This window comes from Ascaphus truei, chromosome 4 (genome assembly GCF_040206685.1).
Source record: "Ascaphus truei isolate aAscTru1 chromosome 4, aAscTru1.hap1, whole genome shotgun sequence".
Taxonomy (NCBI): Eukaryota; Metazoa; Chordata; class Amphibia; order Anura; family Ascaphidae; genus Ascaphus; species Ascaphus truei.
The window spans coordinates 87,635,692-87,652,950 of record NC_134486.1 but is presented as its reverse complement, the minus strand read 5'-3'; the positions used below and the strand labels follow the sequence as shown (position 1 = coordinate 87,652,950).

Below are 17,259 nucleotides of genomic sequence, written 5' to 3'. Positions count from 1 at the left end.
CCCCCCCCCCTCCTGGATCCACGGCCGCCAACAGCGGGGGACAGAGGGCACTGGCGTGACAGGATTTAGCGCGCTCACGATGTGCAAGGAAGCACGCGCGTCCCTTCAAAAAAAAAAAAAAACCTCCCTTGTCTCCTGATTGGCTGGCGCGTGTTGGCACGCTGCCAGGATTTTTTTTTTTGCCCTCGCAAGCTCTATCTGAGCTTGCATAGCGAGGCCCGCCCTTTCCTGCATGGAGCAAGTCAGGTGACTACTGCTCCATGCCACTCTCGCTTCCCCCTTGTCCTCCTGCTCTGATTCCCCCCCCCTGCTCCGATCCCCCCCGTTCCAAAATCTTCCCCCTGCTCTGGTCCCCCCCGTTCTGATTCCCCCCCTGCTCCGGTCCCCCCTTCCCGTTCCGATTCCCCCCTCCCATTCCGATTCCCCTCTGCTCAGGTCCCCCCCCCCCGTTCCGATCCCCCCCCCTGCTTCGGCCCCCCCGTTCCGTTTCCCCCTTGTTGCGAGTGTCTGAGTGTGTGTCTGAGTGTGTGTGAGAGAGAGTGTGTGTGTGTGTGTGTGTGTGAGAGAGATCAGGGGGGGGAGGGAATGAATGTGAGGAGGGCGGATTCAGGGAGTGGGTTTGAGTCAGAGGGGGATAATTGATGCAGGGGGGAGAGTGAGGAGACAGGGGGTGTAATAGAGGAAGTGAGGAAGAGAGGGGTGAGGGGGGAGAGTGAATGAAGAAGAGAGGGGGTAAGAAAGAGATGGGGCTACACCTTGGGACTATCTGCATTAGAGTGGCACCAGACAAGGTGAGTGTGTGTGAGTGTGAGTGTGTGTGTGTGTGAGAGAGAGTCTGAGAGTGAGAGAGGGATTCTGAAGGGGAGGGAGTCTGAGGGGGAGAGTCTGAGGGGGGGAAAGTCTGAGAGAGTCTGAGGGGGAGAGAGGCTGAGAGGGAGAGAGTGTCTGAGGGGGGGGGGAAGTCTGAGAGAGTCTGAGAGGGAGAGTCTGAGAGAGTCTGGTCTGAGAGGGAGAGTCTGAGAGAGTCTGGTCTGAGAGGGAGAGTCTGAAAGGGAGAGTCTGAGAGGGTGTGTGTGAGTGAGAGAGAGAGTCTGAGAGTGAGAGAGGGATTCTGAAGGGGAGGGAGTCTGGGGGGGGGAGTCTGAGAGAGTCTGAAGGGGAGAGAGGCTGAGAGAGTCTGAGGGGGAGAGAGTGTTTGAGGGGGGGAAGTCTGAGAGAGTCTGAGAGGGAGAGTCTGAGAGAGTCTGAGAGGGAGAGTCTGAGAGAGTCTGAGAGGGAGAGTCTGGTCTGAGAGGGAGCGTCTGAGGGGGAGAGAGTGTCTGAGGGGGGGGGAGTCTGAGAGAGAGAGTCTGAGAGGGAGAGTCTGAGGGGGAGAGAGTGTCTGAGGGGGGGGAGAGTCTGAGAGGGAGAGTCTGAGAGGGAGAGTCTGAGAGGAGAGACTGAAAGGGAGGGTGTGTGTGTGTTTGTGTCTGTCTGTCTGTGAATGAATACAGACACCAACCCACAGTCAGTCAGTCACCCACCCAAGTGTCAGTCAGTCACCCAAGTGTCAGTCAGTCACACACGAGTCAGTCAGTCACCCACCCACCCACCCACCCAAGTGTCAGTCACCCACACCCCCCCCCCACTCTCTCTCTCTGTCTAGTTAAAATTATGCCCCCCCCCCCCGAAAACATTTCTGCGGACGCCCATGCTTATATGAGATGCTGTTCAGAACACAATTTCTTTGAAGTATGCCTAGAAAAAAAATATCTCTGCTGCCTTGTAGGGTGGAGCAAGTTAGAATAAAGAGCAATGGTTGCTATGTAATCACTTCATTACCGGCTTCTTGCCTTGTTAAATAAAAAAAGATAGGAAAAAATAAGATTGGCAATTTGCTTCAAAAGCAAGGGGAACTGCACCTTTATAATGCTCATTGCCTATTACTGAAAGATCCTCCACATCACCAGATTTACTTCTGCTAGATGAAACCGCTATTTTGCTCACATATAAATGAGCACATATGCACATTTTTTTTCAACTGTTGTCTATTCTTGGCCTTCCAACTATGGCAGGTACAGCAGACATTTGGCAGGTGGTGTACTGGCCCCTAATCAGTGTACCTGCTTGTACCCGTTTCCCCTGCTGCATGCACTCTCCGCTGCGACCACAGGAAAATCAATCGGCACTGCCTCGCTACACAGCCAGCCTGTAAGCATGCTCCAGCAGGATCCCTGTTGTGTTCAGGGAGCTTCCGAATGCGCTGCAGAGTTCTCTGTGCCTGGGTTCTAGTCTGCAGTGACTCCATAGCAGGCTCAGCCTGGGACAGACTCCAGTGAGTGGCAAGGAGCTGTCCCTATAGCATTGAGAGGAGGCTGCATCAGAATATGTAAAAAAAAAAAAAAAAAATATATATATATATATATATATACACACATTATAGTGATGGGGGGTATTTTATATATGAGGGGTAGTGTATAGTGAGGGGGTATACATAAAGGAGTGGGGATCTATATGAAGGCTGTGTGGGTATAATAGACACATGGGTCCTTATTTTCATCTGTGAAAATGTGGACGCTATGCTATCCGGTTAACCAAGTACTGTCTGATAAATGTATGGCAAAAACATATTCAGACAGATACATTTGCAGAAACATTCAATCAGCCATCCCAGTTTTTTTTGTTTGGTTCTTGCTTTGTATGTCAGCCTGTGTCTCTAATGCAGTGGTCTCCAACCTTTTCTAGGTTAAGGAACCCCCAACCCTCTCAAACAGTGCGTCTGTGATCAGATACATTGTAAGGAACCCCAACCCTCTCTAATAGCAAGACTGATCAGGGGCATTGTAAGGAACCCCAACCCTCTCTAATAGCACATCTGAGATCAGGTGCATTGTAAATTCTTCTGTATTTGATACCATTTTCAAATTGACCAGAAAATTGCAGGGAACCCTTTAGGGATGCCCTGGGAACCCTGGTTGAAAAATACTGGTCTAATGTAATGGTCTTCTTGTGTTCAATTGTACATTACAGTGTGGGACCTGCAATTGCATTTTTTTTTTATGTGCGTTTCTAAATAAGCAAAAAAAGACAATTGTGAAAGGTTTCTTTATTAACTTTACATACCTAAATAGTTACATAATATGGGTAGAATGAACCTGAACATATTTTAGGTCTCCCATCCATAATTTGTTAGTAAGCAGTTCTTTAAATATCCCTTTTACATTGCTTTATAGCCTGTAAACATTCTGTTCATTGAAATAAAGTAAGCTGTTAGACGACACTCGCGCTCTGGAAAAATAACTTTATAGATCAACATGATCTAAATGGTCTTGTATAATCCACGAAGACATGTCCAAGTTTTACGTTCCAGCTCTCTCTGGTGGGTTCCAAGTCTAGTCGTCCAGAGCAGGTGGCCAGTCAACATCAACAGACTTCATGCACAGTTGAGAAAAACAAAACAGAATTATTAAGAAAACACATCATTGCTGTACTTCAACTGTAAACCACCTGTTCCACTTAGGCGGGCAAACCATGGAACTTTTTTCATTCTGATTGCATACTTTGCAGCAATATTTCTTCAGGAGAGAAAACTACTGCAAATACTTAAAGAGGAAAATAATAATCATATAACCCTGTCATTTTACAACTGCTGCTGATTTCATTCCTCACTAAGACCCACTATTCCAATAGTCTGAAAAGGCCTCAGTAGCTTTAAAATGTACATGTTCTTTTGTTCCATTTTTGCCCTTCTTGGTCAAAGTAGTTACTTTTTTCATATAACAAAATATATTGCTTTTTTTTCCATTACAAAATATATTGTTATTTGTAACGGTTTGTTTGTATTCCGCTTGAAAATAGGCAAACATTATTTATTCTCATGTGTAGAAATAGTATGTATGTACAGGCAATATCTGCCAATTACACTGTACATGTCGTTTGTTAAATTACAGGGCGGTAGTGGCAATTAATTGGTGACAGACACACAAATGAGTTCATAGCCTTGTGATTGCAAGTCTTACAGAGCTGCCCTCCAACCAATGAAACTAACCTCTACATCCAGCTCTAGGATGTCAGCAGTGGTATTCATTAGGGAACCAATATTCGGCGTTGTTCTCCCAAAGTCCCCATGTGCAAATTCCTTAATGTAGCTGGGTTTTTGTTAAGCAAACAATCTTAAAACAAACAATATCTCATCAAACCTACATATATGTTTAGTGTACTGACAATATAACTTTTTTTTTTTAAGAAAATTGTATGTTTTATTAGAACCAATAATGCTGAATTATACATCTATTGTACATTTCTTTGCTAAGATTTAACTTTTTGACTATTTAGAAAACTGCTAGATTTTGGGCTGCTATAAGAAGTGCCCCTACTACAAGCTGCTTTGAATTGGGACTGAAATATTGTGCTTATTTGACAAGTATGGTAGACAAGAAAGGATTTTGTATTCATCATCTTTATTTGCGGTTTAACACACAGAATGTATTCATCCTCCTACAGTATGCACATCAGGAAAAGGTATTTGTGCAAATAATGTATGTATGTCTTTTTTTATATAGCGCCATTAATGTACATAGCGCTTCCCAGCAGTAATACACGTGACAATCATATAAATAACAAATAATACAAATCAAATGTTAATAATAATAATGTTTTCATCCACCATAGAATGGATTTTTGTTTTATAATCTCCCCTTCACAGAAAAGGATATTGCTACATTTGACATATACTCAATATGCCAGTCCCCGAAATCTCTTTTTTTGATAAATAACACAAGTAATCGTTCCCAACATGTGAAACTGCAGTTTGCCAGTGCCATGCACTAACTACATGGGACATCATGAGCTTACAAAGTGTGTCTAACCGCAAAGCAAAAAAGAAATCGTTACAATGCGTGTTCATTAAGTGTAATAGGCATTTCTCACATAGACACTCTCCAAACGGAAAGCCAAGTAATACCATAGCTCCGTAATAGTCCCGAGTGTCCTCGGGCTCTCCCAGCTTGCGCTCCTCAACAGGTAGTCCTAAACTAGACAAAATCTTCCCCAACAAGGGGAAGAAGCTTTGAAGCGTATTTAATAAAGGACAATCCCTACAAGTTCTGAACTATATATATATATATATATACACAGTGGTTGACAAATCACCAAAAAATCTACTCGCCACACAAAAAAATCTACTCGCCACCTAGTACCAAACGTGTGCTGCTTGGGCCAATATTTACTCGCCCGGGGGTTAAATCCACTCGCCCGGGGCGAGCAAATGTATAGGTTTGTCGAACACTGTATATATATATATATATACACAGTTAGGTCCAGAAATAATTGGGCACTGACACAATTTTCATAATTTTGGCTCTGTATGCCACCACAATGGATTTGAAATGAAACAACCGAGATGCAGTAGAAGTGCAGACTTTCAGCTTTAATTCAAGGGGTTGAACAAAAATATCGTATGAAACGTTTAGGAATTGCAACCATTTTCATACACAGCCCCCTTATTTCAGGGGCTCAAATGTAATTGGACAAATTAACACAATCATAAATAAAATGTTCATTTTTAATACGTTGTCGAGAATCCTTTTCAGGCAATGTCTGCTTGAAGTCTGGAACGCATGGACATCATCAAACGCTGAGTTTCCTCCTTTGTGATGCTTAGCCAGGCCTTTACTACAGCTGTCTTCTGTTGTTGTTTGTTCGTGGGTCTTTCTGCCTTAAATGTTGTCTTCAGCAAGTGAAATGCATGCTCGATCTGGTTGAGATCAGGTGATTGACTTGGCCATTGCAGAATTTTCCACTTCTTTGCCTTAAAAGACTCCTGGGTTGCTTTTGCAGTATGTTTTGGGTCATTGTCCATCTGTAACGTGAAGCTCCGCCCAATCAACTTCACTGAATTTGTCTGAATCTAAGCAGACAATATATCCCTATACACTTCAGAATTCATCCGGCTGCTTCTGTCTTCTGTCACATCATCAATAAACACTAGTGACCCAGTGCCAGTGTAAGCCATGCATGTCCATGCCATCACACTGCCTCCACCGTGTTTTACAGATGATGTGGTATGCTTCGGATCATGAGCTGTTCCAAGCCTTCTCCATACTTTTTTCTTCCCATCATTCTGGTACAGGTTGATCTTAGTTTCATCTGTCCAATGAATGCTGTTCAAGAACTGGGCTGGACTTTTTAGATATTGTTTAGCAAAGTCTAATCTGGCCTTTCTATTCTTGAGGCATATGAATGGTTTGCACCTTGTGTATTTGCTCTCGTGAAGTCTTCTCTTTATGGTAGACTTGGATAATGATATGCCTACCTTCTGGAGAGTGTTCTTCACTTGGTTGGATGTTGTGCAGTGGTTTTTATTTACCAAGGAAAGGATCCTACGATCATCCACCACTGTCTTCCGTGGACGTCCAGGGCTTTTTGTGTTGCAGAGCTCACCAGTGCGTTCTTTTTTTCTCAGAATGTACCAAACTGTTGATTTGGCCGCTCCTAATGTTCCTGCTATCTCTCTGATGGATTATCTTTTTTTTTTGCAGCCTAAGGATGCCGTTTCATTTGCATTGAGAGCTCATTTGACCGCATGTTGTGGGTTCACAGCAACAGCTTCCAAATGTGAATGCCACACCTGGAATCAACTCCAGACCTTTTACCTGCTTAATTGATTTTGAAATAACGAAGGAATAGCCCACACCTGTCCATGAAACAGCTTTTGAGTCAATTGTCCAATTACTTTTGGTCCCTTGAAAAAGAGAGGGCTACATATTAAAGAGATGTAATTCCTGAACCCTTCCTCCAATTTGGATGTGAATACCCTCAAATTAAAGCTGACAGACACTTTAAGCCCATATTCATTATTTAACTGTAACTTGAATTTATTTTGGTACACAGCCGAAATATCAAAACTTGTATCAGTGTCCAATTACTTCCGGACCTAACTGTATGTATATATACACACATATATATATATATATATATATATATATATATATATATATATATATTTGTGTAAAAAAGCCCCAATGCAACATCCAACTGACAAAGTATATAGTTAAATACGTATCCGTTTGTCTTCTCGTAAGTATAGGTCAGTATAGGTCATTTAGTTACACTCTTTGGCCAAAGCGTTACAAGCCTGCAGCCACGTCACACCATGTGATGGGGCAGCAGGCCTATAATGCTTTTGCCAAAGAGTTTTACCACTGTAAATGACCCATTCTCTATATTTTTTGTCATTTGGAGGTTGCATTGGGGCTTTTGATTTTTGTTGTATATTGAATAAAGGCGAGTGTGTGTGTGTGTGTTTGTAGACGTGAAAGTTTGTTACCAAAATATTGGTTTGCTTGTGCTACTTCTACCATAGTGAAAATGTGAGTGAAAGTGCGTTCGCTTTTTTTTTTTTATCTGCCAGTGTCCCTTTTTGGCCATTTGAAATGTTAGGTATTCATTATGAAATATATGAAAATAGGAATATCAGAATATATTATCATCCTTTGTAGTAAGTAAGTTGGAAAAGATCAACATGGCTATCTAACTATGTATTTCAACTATATAGCACAATTTTTATTATATATATATATATATATATATATATATATATATATATATAAATATATATAAACTGTTTGGTCCTTTACATGTATATAGAGATGGGACATGTAAATGAAACACTTTCCACTATGCCAACTACAAGTATGCCTCATTATTTGATTGGTAATCATGTTACCATTGGGAGCATTTTCCGACCTGTTGTCATGACGGCAGATAACGTCGAAAAGAAGCCACGTCCACTCTCGAAAAAGCTGCTGAGCAAAACGAGCGTCGGGTTGATTGACGTCACATACAGTGACTTCACGATAGTGCGCACTGGAAGTTTTGAATTGGCTGAGCTCGGTTTTGTCGCCCATGGACCAGAGTGCCCTGGCTCCTTCTTAAGAGCCTATATTTGTTGATACATCTACTTTTATAAATCTCCAATAAAAAGGGGGGGGGGGGGGAGAGAGCAAGTATATAGGACTATTAGGGCCTTCCCATGTATTTAACTGGGGATTGCAATTTGTAGCAGAGATCTTGGGATGGGATTAAGATCATATACGCCGCTCTCCAGTTCATGGCTTCGGGTCATGTTTTGCTTAGAGTCCATCAGGATATACCACCATTACCTGGAGGAGTCTCATTCTTTGTTTGCCTGATTATTCTGATTTATACTTTTAAGGATGTTTATTGTAATTGTAACATATGTGATGAAAGGTTACATTTTATAGCAGTGAGGGTTTAAGTGCAGCATTAGGGACCTGCTCTTCATTTCCCTTAGTGATCTATTTTTTCTAGATATGCATTAGAGATAAAAAATAAAAAAAATAGATGATACGCTGATGTTTACAGATTTTTCAGAACGAAAACGCTGCTCTAAGCATCAGTTTTACCGTTTTCTTCACATGCTTTTGAAGCCAACTGTTTAACTAAGCAATAGTAGTGTCATTTCAATCCATTTTGAATTTGTATGTTGTGGTCGTTCTAATAAAATAAATGACATGCTGTGCCTTGTGTGTATGGAAAGGATACGTTCCCGCTTGTGTCTTCAGATAGAGGCGGAAATGGTGGCTATCCACACGCACCGTTTTCATGGTGTGGATGATACGAGCCCTTGAAGCCAGAGGTCGTCTGTGAAGAACCCGGAGAGGAGTTTTCTGTGCTATCTTCAACTCCTACAAGAAGTATACAATATCACATGAGTTCCAAAGTGCTGGAAAAGGAGGATAACAACTAAAACTATTACGATAAGCTGTTCCTTGAACACATTTTCACAAAAAAAGAGTGCGCTATATAGATGTAACCCTCTGTGTCTGCACGCAACACAGGACACTGCCCCCCTAACTTGGGATGCTCTCTATAGGACAGGTGACTGGGATAAGCCAGTAGGAAAGCTGCTGGAGGAGAGACAATGAGGGAGATGGTGGTACTGGGGGGGGAGGGAGAGGGGGGGGGGGGTAGACAGCCATGACAGAGTCAGTCCATGCAGGACTCTGAGAGAGAGGGAACTGCAGAGAGAGAGAGAGAGAGAGAGAGATTGCTCTCCTGGACCAGTGCAATGCAGCAGAAACGGTTGCCAGGAGTCCAGTACTGAACCGGACTGTCCAGTAAAAAAATGAGCAGTAATATTGGACATGTGTGTGTACTGGTATTACCTCACTGGATATAGTGACCTCACCGGCTTGGGGGGCCGTGGGATTTCCCCGAGCAGGGAGAGAGCAGGGCTGTTACTAGGGGGCTGGGCAACATCCTACATCCTGATTGATTGCTGCTGGGTAATGCAGCTAATCAGGAGGTGTCAGGAGCCTGAGAGTGGGGCCAAGGAGAGGAGGAAACACCATGGAGCAGAGAGCGAGGTGTGTGTGTCTCCATTATGTCCAGTATTTTTGGAGAAGCCACTAACAACCCTAGCAGCAGGGCCCAGCAGAAACCAGGACCTGAGGGAAGCAGGCAGACAGAGATTACTGCAGAGAGAGCCCAGCTGTGCAAGAATTACAACAGGTTGGAGTGGGTGAGCTTCACCATAGGGGATATATACTGCAGCTATATTGGTATCAGAGTTTGTTCTTTGTGATGCACAGGCCTGCAACACATACACCAACTTATGAGCTCCAACGTTTGTGCTAGCACAGCAGAACCTATAGGCCAGTTCCCCCAGGACTGGGAGACCTGACAATGATAAACTCTATAAGTCATTGGCGCAGCGATTACAGTGTTATTGTATTTTGTTTATGTGTATCTGTGTATGGGGTGATACTGCAGTCAAGAGTCACTGTACTGATTTATATGAAATATGCAATAATCCAAGTTACACATATACTGTATATAAAGCCTGTTCTTATTCATTACAGTTGCGTTGTGTCCAATTGTTCCCGCCTCACACCACGTGTACCACACACCATAAGATTTAAGCAATAACCCATAGGACTCGGGCACCCACCTCAGTCACAGGCCATATACTCTGAGGTAAAAGAAAAGAGGGGTTACATATATGCTCTGAAATAAGCTTTTACAATATATGCCATGTATCTTGAATTACCTGTAAAAGCTGCGCAAAATGACAGGCATTAGCTTATAGAAATCCATGTTAAAATGGATAAGGAGCAAAACATGACCTGAGTGCTCATTTGCCTGTCTTTACACAGAATTCCTGGCTGCAGTGGAAGAATTGTATGCTGAGTGACTGTGGGGAAAGGCCGGTTTGTAGACCTGTCCGAGACGTGTATGTGCTAATAACTGGGGTTTTTATTTGCAAGATAAACGAGGAAGATGCCTCATAAAAGGTGCTCTGCAAGTGTGGGGATTCTAACTTTCTCTTGGGAGGTTCTTTCCCTCTTTGCTTAGATATGCAGTTTCCCCCTCGAGCACTTGTGACAATATTGACATTTACACAGCTTACATAAAGAGAGAGCGAGAGTGTGTGTGAGAGAGAGTGAGAGAGAGAGAGTCACATAGAGATACAGTAGTTACATAAAGTGTAAACAGAAGTTTGTTTTGACGCTTTGCTCCCTTTTTTGCTTGCAATTCAGACTTAGCAGATCTTTTTTGACGCAGGGTTTGAAGCATTTCAATAGAACACGTGCGTCATGTAACTTCTTCCTAACGCCTCCGACTGACACTACCAGAATCCCAAGCTAATGCACACAGAGAAAAACCCGGAGCAAAGATCTTGACACATTGAGACGCAAAAAGAAAATGACGCTATCTGCGCCAATATTGCTCCACATTTTCCTTGATGCATTATTATTACTATTATTGTTTATTTGTAAAGCACTAATATATTCCGCACATCTCCCTCTGAGCATCTAAAAGTAGCAGAAGTCTTTGCAGGCTTATTTAGATTAATAAAAGTTTTATTATGTTACAGTAAAAGGCAGCACAACTTGCAATTAATACGATTTCTCTTGATTCAGGTTTCAACCAGTTATCAGGAAACAAACTTTTGACTTATTTTTTAATCAGCTTTCCTTGATAAAAGCAACAGTTACCCAGCTCAATTTTTTTTTATCTCTCCCTGCCCCCCTTTTTTTAATTGAAGGAAACCAGTGGGTCCCCCCACAGCTGAACCATGTTCATTTCAGCACCAGTGACTCCCTGGTTCCTGAGATACATACCTGTAAAGGAAGCAACGGTACCTGCATTACGCGGGCCAATAGGAAGCTGCTGCCTCGCCCATCGCTGCTTCCTATTGGCCCACGTGACAAGGGGGATTGAAGTATGAGGACGTACCGGCGCTTGCTCTCACGTTATGTATCTCAGGAACCAGAGGGTCCCCAGAGCGGAAATTAACATGGCTTGGCTTCGGGAACACACTGCTTCCCACCCTAAAATACAGAAGGACAGTGGGAGGAATGCACCTTTATCGTAGTAGGATTGTGTTGGAGCTCAAAGGTTTAAGCTCACGTTCTTCTTTCTTTCAAATATATTGCTACCATGTTGACAACAGGGCAACTCAAACTGGTTGGTGAATAGAGAAATGGAAACAAACCTCCATACTGTCTAGCAGTTCGATATCTTCCTTCTGGACAGCTTTCTCTGTCCATATTAGTGCACTATAACACTTGGTCTTCTCCTCCTCTCCCTCTTTCATGTGTCCCAGTGCCTCCCTTAAACAAAACAGACAAGGCATGCAACAGGTCAACACTCCTGTCTGAATTCTAAACACTCTAGTCTAAAACATTGCCGATATATCCTCCAACTGTGACTATTTAGTAGGTACAGCACCTATTTTCTATATCATGTACCTATTGAAACCAGGTGCATCAATTGTACCTGTTTCTACCTGCAGCATGTGAGAGCGCAGAGGAGCACCCCCTTCTCGTCTCCCATTGGCTTAAAAATTAATGACTAATTTGATGAATGATCAGCAGGTTGTAGGATTGTTTCTTTTGAACACAAATGCAATGTTATGTATATGCTGTATCTGTATAATACATCTGTAATATATTCATGTGCCTAATGTTGGAGGGTCTGTGCAAACAAACACTCACCTGGTGACAATCTGAAAATCCCGGACTCTGATTTTGTCTGAAGAGGTGTTTATTTTCTGCAAAGTTATCAGAAAGTTTGTTAACACAACAATGCAGATTCAGAAATTGGAGTAAGAGTAAGAGACCAGTAACAGATTGCTTTGCGATGTCCTACATGTCCTGTATCTGTGGCAGTAAAGAGGCCAAAGAGGAAAGACTTGTTATCTCTGTACAAATGGTCTTCGTATGTCTTTGGAAAGCAAATATCCCCTCCCCATTCCTTTTTATTACCACCTGAACCAGAGGGTTTCCTGGAGGTAATCTAGGGCCCTCCAATCTAGGGCCCTTCCACCCCCCCCCCTGGTTTCCCAGATATAAACAATAAATATAAGTAGTTACAACATCATTTTTTATTCAATTAAGGTTTGGTATCTCTGGAACCAGGGGGTCTCTGTAATTCAGTTTCTTGCTGCATACATATAGTACTCATATATGGAGACACACTGCTCAAACTATAGGATGCGAAGATAATAAAACGACTAGGTGCATGAAGAAGCGTGACTCGTCACACGAAACGCGCGATGGGGCGTAGTTATGTCACACCAATGACTATCACGAGTGGGACGTCTAACGGCTGCCTGCCAATCTTCTGAGAGACACGGTTGTATCAGTACCTTTATTTTGGGTTGTTTTTGGCAATTACGGCCAGGAACTGCTAGTTACTATAGTATATGTATGATACGTTTGCAAGTACACTTAAGAACACATTATACAGTACACACTTATGTACTGAAAAGGCACACACTTATTTTATCTTGTTTTGTGACTGTGCAATAGGACATTCTGTGGTATTATTATACGGTTCACAGTGCACCTTCTCTAAACGGATATTACATTGTAAAAGGGATGAGGGGAGAGCAGGAGTTTGAGCATCAAACAGGGAGTCTCATACTGCTGTCCCAGGGTTTCGGCATTCAGGATTGTTGTAGAGGTGATTTTGGCCTCGTTCAAGGTGCTGGCTTCGGCGGGCGGGCGTGCTGACGTGCGTGCTGCCGTGAGCAACAAAGTATTCAAATTGAATACTTGTTGTCAGGGTAGCTACTGCCCTGCCTCCGAAGCCAGGAGTTGCCGCTGACGACAGCTTCAGAAAACGAAAATTTTGTTTCTTGGAGCTGAAGCAGCGTCACAGGGACCAAGGCAGCCAATGAAATCATTCTTCAGAATGATTTCAAGGCTGCAACACCTCATCCCTGCTCTCTGTCTGTGGCCGGGAGGATTAGGATGTGACGTCAAAGACACGCCCACTGAACGACAGAACGCCCAGGCTGTCGGCAGGGGATGATCGGACGTCTCCTACATCAGCAACGCGCGCACTCGCGGACGCGCGCCCTCCATATGCCAAAGCAGGCACCCTGAACGAGCCCTTAGAGTAGAAACCCCTGTGGCTATTTCTTCTGAAACTTCAAAAGAAAATATGCACGTGATACTAAAAATACACACACGCCACAACTACATTGTACATATTCTGGAATGTGCACGCTTTTTATATTTCTAAAGCTGCATACTGATGGTTCTACTTTAAACTAGTCAAATGTCAGTGGGGACGGGAAACAGCCAAAGGTTGAGAAATTAGGAGACACAGAAAGAGGAAACAAAATGAAATAAAACCAGGAACAGGAGACAGCACATTAGAATTGTGGCTTCTGCAATGCATCAGAGAACCAATGTCCTCAGTCCCCACGGGTATTGTCAAGGTATGTGATCAGGAAATAAATGGACAACGTCACACAGTAAAGGGGAAGTCCCTCCAGGGTGATAAATTGAAACTACAAAATAACACAGTGAATGGGGCACTCCCTCAAAACGCCCAAGTGTATAATACCGGTGACATATTTAAGTGGTCATCTTGTTATTGATGCTTTTTTTCTTCTTCAAAATTTGATCTCTATGACTATTTTAAAATCATTTTTTTTTTTTGTTTCAATTTTTTTATTGTTTAATCAGGGTACACAACAGATAGTAAACTTTGCTGTACATAGATTGGATAAACATTGATATTTGCATATATTAAAGCTGCAGTTCAGTCTATATCCTGCATGTGTGTTTTTTTTAATAAATCAGTTCTGTAGTAAGAAATAATACTTTTAGCATTTTCTGTTTTTAAAAAAACAACTTTGAAAGACCAATTTTCTTGTATTCTATTTTAACAAGCATTTGCTAAGGCACTGCCCCTTCATGTCCTGTCACAAACCCAGGCACACCCCTTTGTCAGCACTGCCCTCCCTCTCTCTAAACGTGCACTAGCATCTGGTCACATGATCTTCCTGTGATAAGGTGTGCAGCGCACAGCAAAGATGAAAGAGCAGGTCTTGCAATAATATCCTTTATTTTTCAAACATCTGGTTGTGGGACAGCAGCAAACTTCAACGCGTTGAAGTTTGCTGCTGTCCCACAACCAGATGTTTGAAAAATAAAGGATATTATTGCAAGACCTGCTCTTTCATCTTTGCTGTGCGCTGCACACCTTATCACTGGATTTCTATACCATACAGCTGCACGCCTGGAAGGGAGAGCCTGGGAAGGACATATAAAGTGAGTACATTACTGGGGGCTAACCCAATGAGGAAGGGGGGGTGTCTTCGGACAACCACCCCAACCTTCAGGGTAATCTATGCCCATTTAATGCTTAGTACTGCACTTATTATTTAACACACCAGTGTATGCTCCCTTCCATTTACACAGTCCCAGCACTTTAGAGCACCTTTCACAAACAACCACATGATCTTCCTCATAGTACATTCAAGGAAGCTGGAGAAAAGGGATCAGCCATGCATAGCAGCTCGGATAGGCGATTTCAAACTTATTACAGTGTTTATTCCATTCATTGCACGTGTATATAATGTAAAATTGTAATAATTCCATTTATAGCAAACGTGTATATGTGAATATTATTTAGATGTATATGTATGTTACTGAAATGTGGAGTGAGTGTGTAGGTAAATACACACAATACACTTCCACTGCATATATATATATATATATATATATATATATATATATATATATATATATATATATATATATATATATATATAATATATTATATATGTATGTATATGTGAAGTTATGTGAGTAAAAAAGTGACAAAAACCCTCCATAGCAAGGCAAATAGCAAATGGAAATATTACTGTATGCTCATTTGTATGTATATATATATTTATATACACACACACTTCAAATACGGATAGTGATTCACGTAAATGATATATATATTCACTTTCTGGGAGTATAAGAGTGACTGTCCTGTTGTTCCTTTTTTTGTATCCATCATTAAATGGTATGCACCCTCTCTTTACGTTTATTTTATACTAGCTTAGAGACCCGGCGTTGCCCGGGATGTAATATTCCCGCTCCTCTCTCTCTCCTCACCCCTCCCCCTCTCTCTGTTTGTCCCCCATTCACATCAATCCAGTTCCCCCCCTCCCTCCTTTACAGCTTCATGCAGTGTGTGTGCGTCAGTCATTGTGTGTGCGTCAGTCAGTCAGTGTGTGTGCGCGCGCGTCAGTGAGTCTGACGCAGAAACACAAACACACACACAAACTGACTGACGCACACCCACACACAGTCAGTGTGTGCGTGTGTGTGTGCCTCAGTCAGTCAGTGTGTGCGTGCGGCAGTCAGTCAGTCATTCAGTCAGTGTGTGTGTGTGGGTGTGGGGGTGTGCGCGCGCGCGTCAGTAAGTGTGTGTGTGTCAGTCAGTGTGTGTGTGTGTGTGTGTGTGTGTGTGTGTGCGCGTGCGTGTGTGTGCGTCAGTCAGTCAGTGTGTGTGTGTGTGTGTGTGTCAGTGTGTGTGTGTGTCTGTGTGTGTGTCAGTGTGTGTGTGTGTACCATTCATTGTGTGTGTGCGCGCGCGCGTCAGTCTGTGGGTGTGGGGGTGTGCGCGCGTGCGTCAGTCAGTGTGTGTGTGTGTGTCAGTCAGTGTTTGTGTGTGTCAGTGTGTGTGTGTGTGTGTGTGTGTGTCAGTGTGTGTGTTTGTGTCAGTGTGTGTGTGTGTGTCAGTGTGTGTGTGCAGCAGTCAGTGTGTGTGTGTGCAGCAGTCAGTGGGTGTGTGTGCAGCAGTCAGTGTGTGTGTGTGTGTGTGTGTGTGTGCGCGTCAGTCTGTGTGTGTGTGCGTGTGGCTGTGAGGGGTTGTGTGCGTGCGTCAGTATGTATGTGTGTGTGTCAGTCAGTGCGTCAATCAGTCAGTGTGTGTGTGTGTGTGTGTGTGTGTGTGTGCGTGCGTGCGTGCGTCAGTCAGTCAGTGTGTGCGTGCGTCAGTGTGTGTGCGTGCGTCAGTCAGGGTGTGTGCGTGCGTCAGTCAGGGTGTGTGTGCGTGCGGCTGTCAGTGTGTGTACGTGCGGCTGTCAGGGTTTGTGTGCGTGCGCCAGTCAGGGTTTGTGTGCGTGCGCCAGTCAGGGTTTGTGTGCGTGCGCCAGTCAGGGTGTGTGTGTGTGCGTCAGTCAGGGTCTGTGCGTGCGTCACTCAGGGTCTGTGCGTGCGTCACTCAGGGTCTGTGCGTGCGTCACTCAGGGTCTGTGCGTGCGTCACTCAGGGTGTGTGCGTGCGTCAGTCAGGGTGTGTGCGTGCGTCAGTCAGGGTGTGTGCGTGCGTCAGTCAGGGTGTGTGCGTGCGTCAGTCAGGGTGTGTGCGTGCGTCAGTCAGGGTGTGTGAGTGCGTCAGTCAGGGTGTGTGCGTGCGTCAGTCAAAGGGCAGGCGTGGAGGGGGTGAAGGGCAGGGGTAGGGGGGGTGAAGGGCAGGGGTAGGGGTGGGTGAAGGGTAGGGGTGGGTGAAGGTCAGGGTTAGGGGGGGTGAAGAGCAGGGGTAGTAGGGGGGGTGAAGGGCAGGGGTAGAGGGGGTGAAGGGCAGGGGTAGGGGGGGTGAAGGGCAGGGGTAGGGGGGGTGAAGGGCAGGGGTAGGGGGGGTGAAGGACAGGGGTAGGGGGGGGGGGAAGTGAGGCACAAATTGTTGGCAGGAGTAAAATGTCCCTACACACACACACACAAACACACACACACAACGGGAGTGAGAGGTGGTGGAGAGTGGGACTGGCGCAGATCCGAGGCTGCTTGGCCCCCAGCGGCTGGGGAGTTGGCGGCCGGGGGGGTAAGGGAGCGGGCGGGGGGGGGGAAGGGAGCGGCGAGGGGGTAAAGGAGCTTTGGCGGCTGGGGTAGGAGGGCCGCGCTTACCCCCTTTGTGAGTGTTTGTATGATATAGATATATATGCACACGCACGCATATA

General features: G+C 44.2%; 1 protein-coding gene across 3 annotated transcripts in view; it reads right to left on the bottom strand.

The window, feature by feature from the left end:
* Positions 1 to 3,068: 3,068 nt before the first annotated feature.
* Positions 3,069 to 17,259, bottom strand: part of PUS10 (pseudouridine synthase 10) — a 77,070-nt gene continuing 62,879 nt past the window's right edge. The window contains exons 14-20 of one of the 3 annotated variants that reach the window (XM_075596186.1): positions 12,003 to 12,058; positions 11,501 to 11,618; positions 9,953 to 9,973; positions 8,545 to 8,687; positions 8,142 to 8,176; positions 4,028 to 4,151; positions 3,069 to 3,410 (exon numbers count right to left, since the gene is read on the bottom strand). In XM_075596186.1, the coding sequence (XP_075452301.1) occupies positions 4,066 to 4,151; positions 8,142 to 8,176; positions 8,545 to 8,687; positions 9,953 to 9,973; positions 11,501 to 11,618; positions 12,003 to 12,058 (459 nt within the window). In that variant the 3' untranslated portion in view covers positions 3,069 to 3,410; positions 4,028 to 4,065. The remainder of the gene's footprint in view (positions 3,411 to 4,027; positions 4,152 to 8,141; positions 8,177 to 8,544; positions 8,688 to 9,952; positions 9,974 to 11,500; positions 11,619 to 12,002; positions 12,059 to 17,259) is intronic. The other 2 variants (XM_075596184.1, XM_075596187.1) reach the window with 2 other exon arrangements.